Source organism: Ricinus communis, chromosome 7 (genome assembly GCF_019578655.1).
Source record: "Ricinus communis isolate WT05 ecotype wild-type chromosome 7, ASM1957865v1, whole genome shotgun sequence".
Classification (NCBI taxonomy): Eukaryota; Viridiplantae; Streptophyta; class Magnoliopsida; order Malpighiales; family Euphorbiaceae; genus Ricinus; species Ricinus communis.
In genome coordinates this window covers 8,671,453-8,690,177 of record NC_063262.1, presented here as the reverse complement: position 1 = coordinate 8,690,177, position 18,725 = coordinate 8,671,453, and the positions used below count along the sequence as shown (strand labels likewise).

At 31.5% G+C, this 18,725-nt stretch overlaps 2 protein-coding genes across 2 annotated transcripts; one reads left to right on the top strand and one right to left on the bottom strand.

Annotated features, from left to right (window-relative positions):
* Positions 1 to 6,138: 6,138 nt before the first annotated feature.
* On the top strand, positions 6,139 to 13,710 carry LOC8267994 (disease resistance protein RUN1). The gene is made up of 5 exons (XM_025159275.2): positions 6,139 to 6,950; positions 9,356 to 10,439; positions 10,593 to 10,868; positions 11,009 to 11,914; positions 12,418 to 13,710. Exons 1-5 carry the CDS (start codon positions 6,475 to 6,477, stop codon positions 13,081 to 13,083), a joined length of 3,408 nt encoding a protein of 1,135 aa, XP_025015043.2. The 5' UTR covers positions 6,139 to 6,474; the 3' UTR covers positions 13,084 to 13,710.
* A 1,916-nt stretch (positions 13,711 to 15,626) lies between these two features.
* Positions 15,627 to 18,010, bottom strand: LOC8267996 (monooxygenase 2). The gene is given in 5 exon segments (XM_002530028.4): positions 15,627 to 16,364; positions 16,518 to 16,737; positions 16,872 to 17,040; positions 17,343 to 17,405; positions 17,498 to 18,010. Coding segments are annotated over 5 exon segments (1,239 nt in total). The 5' UTR covers positions 17,719 to 18,010; the 3' UTR covers positions 15,627 to 15,798.
* Positions 18,011 to 18,725: the final 715 nt, after the last annotated feature.

The following is an 18,725-nucleotide window of genomic DNA, read 5'->3' as shown; positions in this document are numbered from 1 at the left end:
GTATTTAAAAATAAAAATTATTAATATTTAAATTTATAAAACCGGTGCTCTATATAAAAGAAACTGAATAATTATAAAAATGACATATAAAATTATTAAGGTTTGACAATCAAATATTTAAAATTTTAAAAGTTATAATTTAGTGCGTAAATATAGTAAATACTTACAATTGAGTGTATATAGCAGATCAATAACAATTACAGATTTATAATCTTAAAATATATTTTTTCCATTTAGTAGATTAAAAAAATAAGATATCGAAAAAATCTTTAAAAAGTATATACTTTTAATAGATTAATATATCGTTCTTGCTACCACCATCTTTAAAATAAATCTTTATCCAATTTTGAGCAACACTTTGTCTTTTTCAACTCATCCCTATAAATATTTATAACAAAATCGACCATTATTGAAAACTAATTACTAATACATCTCTTTATAACATGTATAGTATTTTATATATATATATATATATATTCTTATCATTCTTTATAATTTTTATTATTTACATGAAAAATTTATCTTTTTTCATGTAAATATTATCTTTCACTATAAAAATATAATAGAGTTTTACTTGTTTATATTATGTTCTTTATATATATATATAAAATAACTAGTTTTACACACTCAAATATTAATAATTTTTTATTTTATACACTAAATTATAACTTTTAAAAATTTAAACACTTGGTTAATATAGTTTAACAAGTTGACATATCATTTTGTAATAAGCCGATATAAATAATATGTAACATGTTGTTGGCCTGCTATATACATTCAATCATAAATATTTAATAGATATATACACTAAATTATAATTTTTAAGAATTTAAACAATTAATTATAAAATTTTGAAAAATTTAAATACTATTTTTATAATTATTCCTTATTAATATTGGAGGGGTTGGCAGGTCTTTTAAAGTAAGGCAGTTGAGAAATTTAAATGCGAATTCAATGCCTTGTTTTCATTGCAATCCCACACTTAAATTATATGCCTCCAACTAAATATTCAGGCTGCATTTAATTCTATATTTTCTTAATATAACTTTGTAGGTACATATATTTCAATTCATTACTATCCATTCAGTTCAAATTTAAATTTTTTAGAGCAATTCAAATTTTGTTAATACATTAATTTAAGTAAATCAAATTTATAAAAATTTTAGCACTTCCTCCATATTCTAAAATAAATGTCATAAAGATTAAGAACCTATTAAATATCCCTCAATTATAGTAAAAAATAATTTAATATGATTAAAATATTATTTTCTTAATGTACTCAAAATTACTATAAAATATTATTTCATTAGTTATATTTATCTCTTTTATACTGCATTATTACTTTTTATGGACCCATTTTCTAAAATTTTCATTTTTTCAGAGTTTTAAATTCTTATCTAGAAGGTAAAAAATTTATAAAATTCACTATTTTAAAAAAATAATAAATTATGATAATTTTTAGTTTTAATAATAATATATTATTTTAAAATTATCTTTAATTTTTAAATAAGGTTTTATTATTTTTATGTTTAATCGAAACAAAATAATTTTTTAAATTTATGAATTTTAATTAAATCTAATAGATCTTAGAATTTTTCAATACAAATGAGTCTTATTCATAAGGAAGAAAGGTAAAGTTAAAGAAAAAAGTTATTAATACTTGGTTTATTTTTTAAAATGACACTTAATTTGAAATGAAAAAAGATTTCTCTAAAGTAACAGTTATTTTATTTAAGAACGGAGGAAATAATTAGTCATTTTCATTTATTAAGGTAGGACTATTGACTATTGTAGAGACAGTAAACTATTTAATGTCAGATCTAACAATAGTGATGTCTGGTTGTTGAAATCGAACGGTTGCTGGTTGGAGTAGACGCATTAAATGTGTTTTAGGCTCTTCTTGGTAATTGTATTGTAAGAAGCCCTTTAGTTAGATTTTTATTTGTAATATTTTTCTTTTAAGCGAAATGCACACAGCCTTTGAATATTTAATTTTAGTGATTCTTTATATTTATATTTATATTTTAATTAAGAGTCTAATAATTTTATTTCAAATTCATACTCTTTTAACTTTTTCTAAATTAGCAATATACTAAATTAATTTTAAATCTAAAAATTTGGTGAAATAAATTTGAAAGTTTAATGCGTACAGTACCTATATCATAATTATAACAAAAATAAATGTAGAAATGAGAGGACATACAAATTTACTAAAATAGCCTTATTGATTGTTTAATTAATTAGATTATTTATTAATTAATTTATTAATAAATATACTAATAATTTGTTAAGTATAAGTTTAATTCTAGAAGTCTAATTCTATTAAAATATAGCTTTATTAATTGTTTAATTAATTAGATTATTTATTAATTAATTTTATTAATAATTTACTAATACAAGTCTAACTCTAGAAGTCTAACTATATTAAAATAAATTAATTAAGACAATATATAAAATTCTTTAACGGAGATTGATAGGATAGGACAAGCCAAACCACTCAGACTTTGAACAAAAAGTCCCGACCTAAGATACATGTCATCAAAACATCCGAGACCTAGCAAGCCGAACAATTATATCTGAGGTGACAACAAAGGTCAGCTTAAACCCAAAATGACCCAAAAAAACAATAAGCAAGTTTTACACCCTACCATAACATCATAAGAACATAGACTAGCCACTCGTCCCTGTCTCGTAGGCAATTATGATAAAATTGTTGAGCTAGAAATACCATTTTCCCCTTTCTAAGTCATCACGCCCGACAGTCATGTATATAAACCTCTCTCCTCATGCACAATGCATTATTTAAGATTCCATTGCTGTTACATGTCTAAAATCACTTTAGAACTCTAACTTGACCGTCGAGTGCCATTTTAGATACAAGGTCTAGTGGCTCGCTGATCGTTTTGTGGTGATTAATAAGATGCTCTTATCCAGTCCCAAGCAAACGTCCAAGCGAATTCATCAATTGGTATCATTTGTAAGACGATTTGATGTCTCCTTTTTACTCGGATAAATTCTTTATTGCTTAGTTTCATGTAAAACAATGACAAATCCAGGAGACAATCTCAATCAAGACCCACCATTCGGTACTCAACCCCACCGGCCTTATCCCTTCCACCCCTAGGTCCAATTGTAAACCCGCCTGTAACTAGCTCCATGCCTAGATCATTCCACCCCCTAGAATGGAGAAGCCATAATCACCCGCTATACATCGAGGCTATTATAAAAGAAGTGAAAAGTGAATGTATGATAGTTGATTATGGGTCTAGTATCATCATATGTCCATTGAAGTTTCTAGGCAAGTATGACATTGAGTAGAAAAATTTAGAACCTAGTTCCACAATTATCAGAGCCTACAATGACGCTAAAAGACAAGTGGCGGGAACCATTAAAGCATGTGTGAAGGTGGGATCATTTGAATCTGTGGCTAAGTTTGTAGCGATTGACATTCCTGTAGCTTATTCAATTTTGTTGGGTCATCTATAGTATCATGAGCTGGGTGGAGTATCCTCTTCTCTTCACTATATGATGAAGTTTCTTTATAAAGGTGAAATGGTGACCATCCAAGCATTTGAAGCAACTGTAAGGGTAGTTGAGGCCATAAAGTAAGAGATGATGACTAGATCCTAAGTAGCAATGCTACGGGCTAAGGAGAGTCTCGACATGCATATGATGAGAAAAATGGGATATTACCTTAGAATTGGACTAGCCAAAGGTCGTGGTGAAGTACCTGATTAGGAAGAGCTCAAATTTGCCAATGAAAGTACTACCTATCTTGGAGGGAATAAGGATACCCATAGAAAGATTGGGAAGCCAGAGAAAAAAATGATTGAGTTTATGAGGGAAGGCATGTTGACGCCTTATAGTGGGGAGACTCCAAAGCCATAGATAGATGATAAGGGCAATTCTAGGCAAGGGTTTGAAATATTTGAAGCATTTCAAGATCATGAGGATTGAGAAGGTCTTTCATGTTAAGGATGACAAGAAGAATGCTGATCAGGCCCAAAAGAAGGCTGCCGAGAAGGGTAAAACCAAAGATGAAAAGTTCACCCAGGCTACTGATGACGTTGCTCCTCCAAATGCTGATATTTGTGCTACTGATTTTGATATCGATGCTTTTATTGAACATTCCATTGTGGACATCTTTTACGATGATGTTTACATACCAAACTCATTTGATGAAGCTGATGAGCTTATCTCTAACAATGATGCAATGAATAACCAACTTGCTTATTTGTGTGGTGTTTCATTTGATGTTTGCATGCATTCTAATAATTATCCCACTAGCATATTCAATATTGATTCCATGCCATGCCATGCATTTAACCTAGGTACATCTGACTCCCCGATGAAAGTTATGATTGGAGCCAATTTAACTCCTGAAGAAAAATAAAGAATAATAAAAATATTAATAAAATATAAAAAATACTTTGCTTGGTCTTATAAGGAGATGTCTTGAATAAATATGGAGATTGCCAAACATAAAATACCCACTTATCCATATGTAAAGCAAGTAAAACATACATTGAGAAGATTAATGGGCTCAATTGATAAAAGAAGAGAACAAGAAATAAATTGAAGCATAGTTCATTTAAGAGGTTAAGTATTCGAATTGGGTCTCTAATATTGTATTGGTGCCAAAGAAAGATGGAATGATCCAAATATGTGTGGGCTATAGAAACTTGAATAAGGCATCGCCGAAGGATGACTTCCCACTATTTCACATTGATGTTCTGGTAGATTCAGCAGCTTCTCACGCAATGCATACTTTTGTAGACATATTTTCAGGTTATAATCAAATCATGATGTCCATAGTTGATAAGGTTAAAACAATATTTATCACCGAATGAAGTGTATTTTGCTATCGAATTATGCTGTTTGGACTGAAGAATGCAGAAACAACGTATCAAAGAATGGCAATTTAGATATTTCATGATATGATTCACAAGGAAGTAGAAATTTACATGGATGATATAATGGTTAAGATGAAAACTCTAGAAGAACACTTTGAAGTGGGCAAATTTTTGGAAAGAGTATAATCTTCGATTAAATTCTAAGAAGTGTGCGTTTGGTATGACTGAAGGAAAAGTTGCTTGGATTTAAAGTAAGTGATAATGGCATTGAAGTAGACCATAACAAGGTGAAGCCTATCAAAGAGATGCTTATCTCCAAATTTAGAAAAGGAAACCAGAGAGTTCCTAGGCAGAATATAGTATATTAGCCGCTTTATTGCTAAGCTTACTCCCATTTGCTCACCTATTTAGAAATTGTAAGAAAATACAGAAAATAGAATGGGACAAGAAGTGTCAAGAGGCCTTCGAGAGGACAAAAGAATATTTGATAAACCCATCAATACTAAGGCCTCTACAATTGTACAAACTTGACCATTAATTTCAAAATCAATAGTTGAGATTTGTTATCAAATAGATGCTACTCAATTTTATACACTAGAAACATAAAAAGTATACATAGTATAATAAATATGATTGGTGATGTTGAAATTGGACGTCAGATAATCTCAATTATTATTTCTATTCAACCACAACTTTTTTATTAATACAATATGGATTAAAATTGTCTCATATTTCAACTTGAATACAATATCTCATATTTCTATAATCTTTATCAATAAATTCAAAATTAATCCTTAAATTCTTATTCAAAAAATAATTATGAAATTTATTCATTTTCTAAATTTCATAATTTATTGGTTTTGAAGTTTACCTATAATGTTCAAGTTGGTGACAAATACTTTCATTTTTTATACGAGCCGTATAATAATTAAACATAGCTTCATCTATATATGGGGTAAATTATAATTTAGTACATTTTCTTTATCAAAATTATTATTATTATGTTTATTTAATTTTATTATTATTAATATTATGCTTTCTAAAAAAATAATTGTATTATAATAATGGATTAATACTGTAGTTTTCCATCTATTTTCTAATATTTTCTTCCACTCATTGCAGTGTCCTTATTTCCATTTTTTCCATCCATTTTTCATTTTTTTTTCTTTTATGTTTTCACATACTTTTTCTTTTTATACGAAAAGAGCTGTTATAAAATCTCAAAAAAATTTATTCCATATCAAATAAGATTTAAATTGTATAAGGAAATAAAAGTCCATTTTCCTTTCTCCCATCTTTCACCATTTTCAAACAAAGGCTTACCCATAAGTTCCGGCCTAATACTTTCTTCTTCTTCTTCTTCTTCTTCCATTTCCAAACGTACGACAAGTGAAACTTCATTTTTGACCTTTCTCTTAATACCCCACACGTTTAATGAATCGATGCTCATTATTATTATATAATTTTTTGGTAATGACAAGGAATTGAGGAGGCAATAGTAATGGTCTTTCGTCTTCCGCCAAACCCATAACCCAACAATCTTAAATAAAGTCAGTATCTTTCTCAGATTCCTGCCCATAAGAAAGAAAAAGAAAAGAAGTTTTTCTCTAGTTGGTTAAGTATGGCTACTTCATCTTTCACAAATTCTCGGAAGCATGATGTGTTTTTGAGTTTCAGAGGCAAAGACACACGCTTTAACTTTACTAGTCATCTGTATCACGCTTTATGCAGCAAGGGAATCAATTGTTTCATTGATGGGAGGATTGAGAGAGGAGTGGAGATTTCACATGCAATTATTCGTGCTATTAGAGGGTCAAGGATTTCAATTGCTGTATTTTCTCAAGATTATGCATCATCTTCTTACTGTTTAGATGAACTGCTCGCGATGCTTTCTTGTAATGCATCAAGAGATCATTTCTTTTTCCCTATCTTTTATAAGGTGGACCCAGAAGATGTGGAGAAGCAGACTGGTAATTTTGGTAAAGCATTCGGTGAAGTGGAAGCTGAGTTTAGTGGGAACTTGGAGAAAGTGTCAAGATGGAAGGCAGCTCTTGCTAAGGCTGCTAAATTTGCTGGGTGGCCCTTGCTTGATAATGGGTAATGCTACTATTTACTCTTCACGCTTTTTTTTTTTTTTTTTCCTTTTACCCGATTAAATTTCACCTAACAAGTTCTAGTTTTTTTTTTTCTTTTTTTTTTTTACTTAAATACTAAATAAATCCTATATTTTGCACTTATTATCTAACATGTAATTTTTTATTATTTCAATATTATCAATGTGAGCAAAATTTACTGTTTGGGCTATAATTTCAGCAATAAAAGAAAGGGAAAACTTCAGTAAACTACCCTTTCCATCGCGTGGTTTAATGTATTTTCATTTTAGACCTGTGGTTTGTTTTTTTATCTTTTTGGTACCCTTTGAACATGACTGTTAGCAAATATAGATAAATTGCATAATATCTTTAGTAAGTGCTGATGTCCCAGATGGAAGAACAATGGCTATTGCCTGCTACGTCCGAATTTAATTTAACGGTATTATGCAATTTGACCATTATTTGCCAACGATCTTATTCGGTGAATATGATACTAAAGTAAAAAAAAAAAAACAAATCACATATATCCTAAAGTAATAATATATTAAGCCATATGGTAGTTTAATGAAGTTTTCCCTAAAAGAAATTATATCAGTATTGGAGTTACTAATTCATCACATACTTGAAAGAGATTTTCTCTTAAAATTTTGGTTTGAAATCTTAGAAATCTAAAGCTTAAAGAACTTTCAACTATTGTATCAAATGACAAAGAGAAAAATAAGAGAGAGATGAATAAGAGGGCACTGTCTCTTGGATATGAAAGTAGCACTGTTAAATCTGAATTTGTGCATGTTTACAGGAATTTAGAGTTCATTCTTTAGCACTTATGTCTTCCTTCCAGAACTATATGAGGTACCAATAAACAAGAAAAAGGGAAATTTCCACTGGTCAAGGTCAAGTGGTTTATTAGGTGGTTGAGTTCCGGGGAAATCTTTAAATCATTATCTTCTTTCGCAATTTGTGGATATGCACTAGTGTTGTTATTGGTTTTCTGTGAGGAATAAGTATACAACTTCAAAAATTCCTTCAATTTGAAATATCAAAAGTTTCATTTGTACATTCTCTTTCAATTCTTCGTAATAATTAGAACTAGCCACTTAATTGGTTGGACCTTAATTCTTATAAATTGTTGGGATAATTACAAATTTAATGTCTTAACTCTTAAATTTTTTCTATTTCAGTGTTTGAATTATTTTTTTGTTCAACTAAGTGTCTGAAATTGTTAATATATATATATATATATATATATATATAATGGTGTCTCCTATATATTTTACAGCTTAAAGTAATAATTTAACTTAATTTACATATGAAATGACCTCAATTCTTACTAATTATTACTTACAATGTTTCTATTTCTATTTTTCTCTTTTTCTTATGTTTCTCTTTTTTTTCTATTTTTTATTAAATATTCTCTTAGTACTAAAAAAATTAAGATGTTTTATTAATTCTTTTATTCATTTTTTTTCTTAAAAATTTTACTCATAATCTTTATTTCTACATATTTTTTTTTCTAGAAAAAACTTAATACATTTATCTTTCTCCTCTCATTGTTTTGAGGTGAAAGAATATATATTTGTTTTTTGAGATGAATGCAAGAAAATAAAAGAATAAGGAAATAGCATTTAATCTCTTTTCAATTTTTTGTTTGAATGAATGAGGAAAAAAAGAATTTTATTTTTTTCTTTTAATTTCTCGAGAAACAAACAAATATTTTTTAAAAAATAGTGCTGAAAATAGATAGAAAAAAATAAGAAATAAGAAATTATATTATTTTAAAGGAGAGTATTTAAATCAATTTATTGCTCAAAATGAGTCATATAAGTACTTTAAACTGTGAAACTTGCTAGAGATATTATATTGAGCATTTTTAGCAGCTTTAAATACTTAATTGAACAAAAAAAATATTTAGAAACTAAAATAGAAAAAACAGAAAGCTAAAACACCAAATTTGTAATTTCCCCTAAATTGTTTGTATTTTTTTTTTTTTTTATAGTAATGTGGGATCTCTAACACCAACCAGTATAAATCTTTCTACCACCTTCCCTTGTAGTTAGGTTCACGAGAAGCTAGAGAGACTAAATCGGAATAAAAAATAAAGGATGAAGGATTGATGGACCTTGGTTTTCTTTTGAATTGTTTTTAGTTGTTTTCTCATAAAAATAAAGAGTTTGGACCGTGGTATTGGTTATCTGTGCTTTTATGTTTTCTTTAAATGTTTAATGCATCCGAAAAAGATAAGCAATTCTTTGAATTTTTTAGAAGGTAAAGAGGTTAGATTCAAGTTTTCACTTAAAGAAAATATAGTTGCACATAATTCAATTTGGCGGGGATGAAGCTAGATTTATTTATGATCCAAATTTAATTGCTGCTTTGCTCATCATATGTCTCATGTTTCAAATTTGGCAGGGATGAAGCTAAATTTATTCAGAGCATTGTCGAAAATGTCTCAACTAAATTAAATCGGACATTATTGCATGTTGCCGAGCACCCTGTTGGGTTAGAATCACATGCAAAAGAGGTGATGTCTCTGTTAAACCCTAGTTCAAAAGATGTTTGGATGGTAGGAATATGCGGAACTGGAGGAATTGGCAAGACCACTATTGCCAAAGCAATTTATAACAAAATTGCTAATCAGTTTGAAGGCAGCTGCTTTCTTGAAAATGTTAGAAAAACACCAGAGGAATGCTTTGTTCAACTACAAGAATCCCTTCTTATTGAGGTATTAGGTGATAAGAATATATTTGTGGGAAACTTTTCTAGGGGAATCAATTGCATAAAGGATAGATTGTGCAGTAAACGGGTTCTTATTGTTATTGATGATGTGGATCATGTGGACCAATTGAAAAAGTTAGCTGCAGTAAATGGGTTTGGTGCAGGAAGTAGAATCATTATTACAACTAGAGATGAGCGTTTGCTAGTTGAACATGGAGTGAAAAGCATACATAAGATTAATGAATTATGTCCTAATGATGCTCTTGTGCTTTTCAGTTGGAATGCATTTAAGAATCCCCAGCCTGCAGAAGATTATATGGAGCTTTCACAATGGATAGTAAATTATGCTAAAGGACTTCCATTAGCTCTTGTTGTGTTGGGCTCTTTTTTGTATAAAAGAGCGGTACCTGAATGGGAAAGTGAAATTGCTAAACTGAAACGAAACCCTAACAAACATATATATGAAATGCTTAAAATAAGCTATGATGGCCTGGATGGTAATGAGAAGGCCATTTTCCTTGATATTGCATGTTTCTTTAAAGGGATGGACAAAGATGTTGTGTTGAAAATTCTAGATGCCTGTGATTTTAACCCAGTTATAGGAGTACAAGTTCTGATTGAGAAGTCCTTGATAAGTATAGAAAACAATAAGATCCAGATGCATGCCTTACTACAATCAATGGGCAGGCAAGTTGTCTGTGAGCAATCTCCCAAACCTAACAAGCGCAGCAGATTGTGGTTGCATGAGGATGTTTTGGCTGTATTGACAGGAAATAAGGTAAGATCCACATGTCTAAAGCATTTCTCTTCATTTCAAAATGAACTAGTTTATTTGCTACTATTTCTTTTTTGGCTTGTTTTCACAAATGTCTCTATAATTTGACTACTTTCTAATATATTGTATCGCATACTTTTTTCTTTGGGTTATTAGGGAAACGATGACACTGAAGGCATTTTGCTAGACCTACCTAAACCTGAAGAGATACAGTTGAGTGCTGATGCCTTTATAAAGATGAAAAGTCTACGAATACTATTAATCCGCAATGCGCATATTACTGGAGGCCCTTTTGATCTGCCTAATGGGTTAAGGTGGCTCGAATGGCCTGCTTGTCCTTTGCTGTCAATGCCGTCTGGAATTTGTGCAAGAAAACTCGTTGGACTTAACATGCATCGTAGTTATATCAGGGAATTTGGGGAGGAATTCAAGGTTATACACGTTTCTTTCTATTACTTATATCACAACAGTATTAGATACCATTTTAATCAGTATTTCTTTCTATTACTTGTATCATAACAATCTTAGAAACCATTTGTTTATTTTTAATTTCAAAATCTTGTGTTTTGCAGAACTACAATTTGTTGAAATTTATAGATTTGAGAGATTGTGAGTTCCTAACAGGAACACCCGACTTCTCAGCAATCCCAAATCTTGAGAGGTTGAACCTTGGAGGTTGTTCAAAGTTAGTTGAGGTTCATCAGTCTGTGGGGAATCTTGCTAAGCTCGAATTCTTGAGCTTCGAGTTCTGCTTTAACCTGAAAAATCTTCCAAGTACATTCAAACTGAGATCTCTTCGAACACTTCTTCTTACTGGCTGCCAAAAACTTGAGGCGTTTCCAGAAATTGTGGGGGAGATCAAATGGCTGGAGAAGCTTTCTCTAACTAAAACTGCAATAAAAGGTCTTCCTTCTTCAATTGCAAATCTCACTGGGCTTAAAGTCTTAACTCTGACTTATTGCAAAAACCTCACCTATCTTCCACATGGCATTTATAAGTTGGAACAACTGAAGTGTCTGTTTCTTGAAGGTTGTTCAATGCTTCATGAGTTTCCAGCAAACCCTAATGGTCATTCCTCATTAGGATTTCCTAAGTTCAGATGTCTTGATCTGCGAAACTGCAATCTTCCGGATATCACTTTCTTGAAGGAGCATAATTGCTTTCCCATGTTGAAGGATTTGGATCTGTCAGGAAATGATTTTGTTAGTCTTCCCCCGTACTTTCACCTATTTAACAACTTGAGGAGCCTCAAATTATCCAAGTGTATGAAGGTCCAAGAAATTCCCGAACTTCCACTGTATATTAAGAGAGTAGAAGCAAGAGACTGTGAGTCACTGGAAAGATTTCCACAACTAGCGAGGATTTTCAAATGTAATGAAGAGGACAGGCCCAACAGACTTCATGATATTGACTTCTCCAACTGCCATAAACTTGCTGCAAATGAGAGCAAATTTTTGGAGAACGCGGTACTAAGTAAGGTTAGTTTTCCCTCAAACTTGGGTTGCATCTAATTTATGATTGGTTTTCTTTCCAGCTCCAGCTCTCTCCCACAAAATTGAATGTGTTTGCATGTATTCATTTTGTTTAGTTGTTAAGTTCGCAAATACTGAACTGAATACCCTTTCAACTTACACTTTTCCTTGATTTTTTTTATTCTTTTTGTGGTATCCATTAATTTGGTGATTTTCATGAAACTTTAGTTGTGTCTACTTTTCTTTGAAACTTGAATCACTCCCCAGCTGTTTCTGTCTCCTTCACAAAACTGTATTGGTATTCTCACATTCTCCTGCGCATATTCATGCATCTGCTTTATGAATTTTCAATCAGTTACTGAGAGTTGAACTGAATACCCTTTTCAACTTGTTTTCTTTCCTTCCCTTTTCTTTTCTTTTTCATCTCCTTTGGCATCTGTTCTTTGATAGCATAGTCTATTAATTTGGTGATACAATGTTCTACTAATTTGGTGATATAAATGTCACAGAAATTCCGTCAGGACCTTCGAATAGAAATTTTTCTTCCTGGAAGTGAGATTCCAAAATGGTTTAGCTATCGCAGTGAAGAGGATTCGTTATCTTTCCAAGTACCTTCTCGAGAGTGTGAGAGAATCAGAGCATTAATTCTGTGTGCTATTTTAAGCATAAAGGATGGAGAGACAGTGAATATATCTCGTCAAGTTTTCATCAATGGTCAAAATGTCATTATGTTTTCAAGACAGTTCTTTTCATTGGAGTCAAATCATGTATGGTTATACTATCTTCCACGTCGCTTCATTAGGGGGTTGCATTTGAAGCAGAATGGTGATGTTCACTTTGAAGTCTCATTTAAAGTCCTTGGAGCAACAATGGGTTCAACCCTGAAAAGCTGTGGTGTCTATCTAGTTAGCAAGCAAGATGAGATAGTGGATGATCCAAGTGTTACTCCACCCTTAAGCAGTCAAATGGAATCCATGTCAGTTGATCTCAAGAGAAGCTGTGATAATGATTTGGAACGCAATTTACATTCACATAGGAAGAAGAAGAGAGCAACTAAAGAGTCTCTAAAAGATAACAATGCTGAGCATCGCCTTGAGCCTCCAATGCCAGTCAACATCGACTCACAGCAGGGAAACAGTGGCTTTCATTATCTTTGCAAACAGCGGATCACATGACTAGCAATAAAAACTTGGAGAATGGGCTTGTTTCAAAAAATAACATCAATAAGCCAGTAATTACCTCCCAGTTACAGCCCCTGGATTCGGAATCAAATGGTGCCCATGAGGAATAGAATGAAGGAGCATGTTTTGGCAGTCAACTCACATCAATGATTCTGCTTCGCCACTGACTTCAATTTTGCAACCAATGGTTCCGACTAAGGATTTAGTGGGCTTGAAGGAAGTGGAGAATTTGCTGAAATACAATCAGCTGTTGCCAGCAATTCACTATTACAACACCACATTGGTGAACAATTATTTTTGCTACCTGTAATATCCTTAGTGGATTCGTTTGGGAACAAAGGCCTCCAACGAAGCACTATGCTGCCTATCAACAGTTGTTTCAATCTTTTGAGAAGTTTTTCCTCCTACGTCTTGAAAGGACTGTGATTTCCAGCTCCTGCAATGCTAATTGCCAAATTCTTCTTTCTGCTATTCTGCTTGCTTTCTGTTTCAGTTTAGTGAAGTGATGATTTAAATGCTCCTGTACTGATGCATTATAGTGTGGTAAAACGTGAATAACTGCTAATTTTTTTAATTTTTTCTAAGCATATATATTGAGATCGTTTGCAATGCTTTGCATGCTAATTTCCTGCAACGGTTGTATTCACTTCATTCAAGGAAAAAAGTAAATGGTTTTGGGGATTTTCTGTTGCTATTATGTTCCTTGTTTCAAGTAACAATTGAAATGTTCCGAGTAATCCCATTTGTGACGGAAGTTTTGTTTTATTCGCAAACTTTGCCCCACGTGCGGCCTCTATGGTGCGACACATTGTAGAGGTCTTTCGAGCTTTGTTGGCATATCAGACCATTGTTATACCAAACGTATGATATGCATCCTGAATGAAGGCCATGCCTATTGACATGCATATTATCTTTTATTAAAAAATTCTAAGTTTTTTCTTATTCCCATTTGTAGTTTTATTGTCTGTATTGAAGTTGAGCAAATTATGATGAAGTTTAAGTGGCCATGCAATGTGTTAAAACCAAATATAATACGGAATATACTAAATACAGAATTGATCTTTACCTAATTGAAAAATACGATTATAGATTAAATAAATAAAACAAACTAAACAAATCTTCTGCATCAACAATTTATGGATGAAATTAGAAACTACATAATTATAAACCTTGCCAAAGAGGAAACCATAGAATATGAGATCTCTTAAGAACTTTGTCCACCAATTAGACTCGCTTTTCTTTGAACCCATCACTAAAAAAATAAGAAAGACTTAGTTCAGTCATTTTAGTAATGATTGGATTGAAACCCAATCAGTCATTTTAGTTCACTCATTCATTTAATTCCCCCTTAATCGATCAATTCAAGATTCTAATACTATGAATCCAGCAGCTCTCCACCTTCTCTTTTTAACATACCCATCAACGGCCCCAGCCATGTCCTTTTTAACAAGTCTTCCATTCTGTTATGAAAGAACTGCCAATGCTTCTCCTCAGTACAACTGCATCCTCAAGTGCTGAACACCCACCTTGTGAAAATTCAGGTGTCACTGGGTGGATGGCATCACCAGCTACTGTCACATTTCCTTTGCTTAGGTTTCCAAATATCACATGCCTCGTCATCAATGGTGCCCAAATTAATATGGAGAGGTCAACATGTCGAACTACGTTCGAGGTTTGCGAGGAAAACTTTAATGTTTCCGCTCATTAAGTGGTTGTCTGAAAATGTTTGTTTTACTTTCTTTTTCTTTATTTTTCTTTTCAGTTCAGGGATTGAAAATATGATCATACTATTTAAAATTAAAAGTTATTAGTCAATTATAGTCCCGGTCTGCATAATTTACAAAAAATAATTTTCAAGTTAATCACAATCAAATTACTTAACTCTGACAAATCTTACAATAAATTATTATTATTATTTTTATTATTATTGGTAGTATATAAAACTCTTTGAAACGAATAACAAATATGGAATTTTAATAAAAAAGAAAAGAAACAATTAATTAATGTCTATATTAGTCATTAATGAGATAATTAAAACCAATTTGATATCTTACAGATAATTAAAACCATATTTAAATCTAACAGTCACTAAATTTACCCAACTCTTGTCCATTTGACTTCATTTGGATAATCGGTTTGCATAATATATCAACTTTAATATTATATCAATTTTTCCTAAAAAGATTAAAATTATATGTAATTGTCAATATGTAAATAAATTTATATCTAATTTATTTACAACTACGTGTGAAAATTACATAAATATTTATTTATTAAATTAAAATTTATTTTTTTATTTTATAAAAAAATTATAAAAAATTAAATATTTTAAAAGAATATAAAATAAAATTAACTTTACGATGGCTTATCAAAGCAACATTGTCTGTACTAAATCTTTATACTGTTATAACAAATTTATAAAAAAAAAAAAAAACTAATTCTTTTTCAATATTTTACTCTGTTTTATTTTTATAATTTTTTTTAATATTCTTAAACAATAATCAAAACAAAATTGAAAATAAAGAAACAAAAAAAGAGACGCGCAAAATATTTTTCTCTGATTTGTATTAATTTGCATATCATCCAAAAACATACTGAACTAAAATAAACAAAACAAAGTTACCAAATCACAAAAATAAAATGCATAAAGACACCAAAGCCAAAACTCTAATTCAAACGGATCCAGATGAGCAATTTGTGGATGAAAATCTAGTCTATTTTATTACCGGAGTGCAGTTGATCATCAGAAGCAGTAGGCAGTTTCCCACAATCATAAACTACAGAATTGAATACCTTGCGAAAGAGGAAACCGTAGAATATGAAATCTCTTAAGAACTTCATCCACCAATTAGACCCACTCTGTTGAACCCATCCTGACAGATATGACCCTGTTATCAACCCAGCAGCTCTCCACCTTCTCTCTTTAACATACCCATCAATGGCTCGAGGCATATCCTTTTCAACAAGTCTTCCGTTTTTTATGAACGAGTTGCCAATGTGTCTGCCCAGGACGACAGCATCCTCTAGTGCTGAACACCCACCTTGTCCTAGGTCAGGTGTCATCGGGTGCATGGCATCACCAGCTACTGTCACGCTTCCTCTGCTTAGGTTTCCAAATATCACATTCCATGGATGCCTCAACATCAATGGTGCCCATGTTATTGTTGAGAGATCAGCGTGCCGAACTACGTCCAAGAATTCCGAAGGAAAATATTTTGCATACTTGTCTATGACTGCCTTTTGTATTAGTTCTGGATCTCTTGGCATGCTTTCTCCTGAAATAACAAATCTAAATTCTTACATCTATCGCCAAATGATTCTCGCATGATTTTATCAAGCAGAAGTGCTAATTGTTTTTATTAACCGTGATATGCAACTAATAATTCTTCCATTATTAAAAAGAAAGCTTGAGAAAAGCGAGTGCTAACCTTCAAGGCAAGATAAACCCCAGTACAGCTCTTTGTCATTTAAAGGAATTAGACCAGCCCTTATGCCTACATCCACAAACTGCTTCATTTCTTGCTTGAATCCATGGCCTTGTGGGTAAACAGCCAATCCGCGCACAGCTGATCTGCCTGAATGGATTGGTGCAGAAAGTCCAAGCCACCGTGCAACCGCAGAATGCACCCCATCACACCCTATCAAAACCTACAACGATATCCAAAAAAAAGCAGAAGACTTCATAAAAATGAAATGCAAAAGAAAAATTAAAGTATTTATGCCTTGGCCAAATGTAGCAGTGATCACAAATGGAATAAAGCATGGTAACTTGGACATGATACCTTTGATTTGATGGTAGTTCCATCTTCCAAATGTAAAACAGGAATTGAAACACCTCCTTGTTCTTGCATCTCAATGGAAGTGAACTTGGCAGAAAATCATATTGAATCAGCTGGCAGTTCCTCTGCTAATGCCTCTAATAGAGCTTTGCGATGAACTGTTCTAGGTCCTCTGTTCAGTGTAAGTAATTAAATTCAGATAAGATTACTAAATAAGCTTCAATTAACCCGAACTGGTGGTCCTAAGGGTCCTAATAAGAAAAGGCCACATGCATGCAATTTTGATCAACCTGTTAGAATTGCTAAACTTCCAACAGATTTTGCAGTATGGTCCAAAATTGTCAAAATCAAAAGAATTATCTAAAATTATCAAAACCCATAAATATTTATATCTTTCTTGACAGTTGGGCCAATTACTGACTAGTTTACCACGTACTACTAATAAAAGTGGGTCTTGAATAGAAGAAAGCTCACCCTTCATTTACAGGGAATGCGACCTCTTGAACAGCTCCATTAGAAACATTGGTTATAGATCCCCTAATTAATAAAACAGCAGAGACAATATAATTAATGGTAAACATATAGAAAGGAACATAATCCCATGATTACATGTAAATTCCTTTACGTACACTAAGGGAGAAGAATAAAGGGGAATAAGCTTATGAGAAACGCCAAGAGCATCGAGGGCGAGCCAAGCATTTGGCATGAGGGTCAAGCCAGCACCAGTGGCTCGTAACCCATCTGATTTCTCTAACACCAAAGCTCGAACCCCAACTCTCTTCAATGCCACTGCAGTGGCCACTCCTGCTATTCCTCCTCCAACTATCACTACGCCCTCCATTATTTCCATCTCTCTCTCTCTTACTCTAGATTTCTGTCTTAGTTTAAGTGTACCTGTTGTGCATTATTTGCAAGTATGCATGTAAAACTTATGATATTTATATGATAAGACACCGTATTTGACAAGCATAGAGTGGAGAAAGCCTTTTGTCTCAAGTAACTTTTGTTTGGGAAGTTCCAAATGAAAATGAACACTGGAAAGTTCAGACAGCCACATTAATAGTGGTCAAATGTAAAAGGCGTCTACTGGCAGTCAACGTTAAGCGTCGATGGGCAGAAGGTTCGCAATTACATCTTGCTTGCTGGAATAATTATTAGTTTATAAGAAAATAAACAAAAAATTAGAGAAAATTCTTACATAAAATAGCCTACACACTGTAATTAATAGAAAAACGTACGTAAGAGTATTTTATAATTTGATATTAAATAATTGACGTATATTTCAGAATTTAAAACTAATAAATATGTCGATAATTTATCAGTTAGGTATCCAAGTGGAGACATACATAAAATTTAGATAATTTTTTATTAAAAAATATTAACTATTTTCCTTATATTACCTTTGAATTTCTAATTTTTTGAATTAGATATGATATTTGTAATAATATTATTTAATTGAAAAATAAATGAATAACTTATTCTTATTTAAAACATTACATGTGTTCGATATTTTAAAATCATCATTATTTTTAAGATAATTCATCAAACAATTATTTAAAGAGAAAAAAAATATGTATCTTTGCTAATTAATAAATTAATTTATATAAAAAAATTAAGTTATTTGGAAAAAATTTCATTAAGAAGTTGTTATTAAGATTTGATAGTTTGAAAATTATTGTTTATGCGATTTTGGTAACTATTTGTGTTTTTAAATACAGAACATACCATTTTCTTCAAAAGAAAATAAATTTGCCTTTTTCTTTAACATAAATACTTAAAAAGTAAATATAAAAAGTACATCTACAACTTATGTATTGGAATTTTTCTATCTTGTCTCTCTTTGGAAAATTAAAAAGA

What these genes read in the sequence shown, in the direction of transcription:
- LOC8267994 (XM_025159275.2), top strand. Translation starts at nt 6,475, where the DNA reads ATGGCTACTTCATCTTTCACAAATTCTCGGAAGCATGATGTGTTTTTG. An exon ending in CTGTATTGACAGGAAATAAG is followed by an intron (nt 10,440 to 10,592) that starts GTAAGATCCACA and finishes TTGGGTTATTAG; the next exon opens with GGAAACGATGACACTGAAGG. An exon ending in AGAACGCGGTACTAAGTAAG is followed by an intron (nt 11,915 to 12,417) that starts GTTAGTTTTCCC and finishes TAAATGTCACAG; the next exon opens with AAATTCCGTCAGGACCTTCG.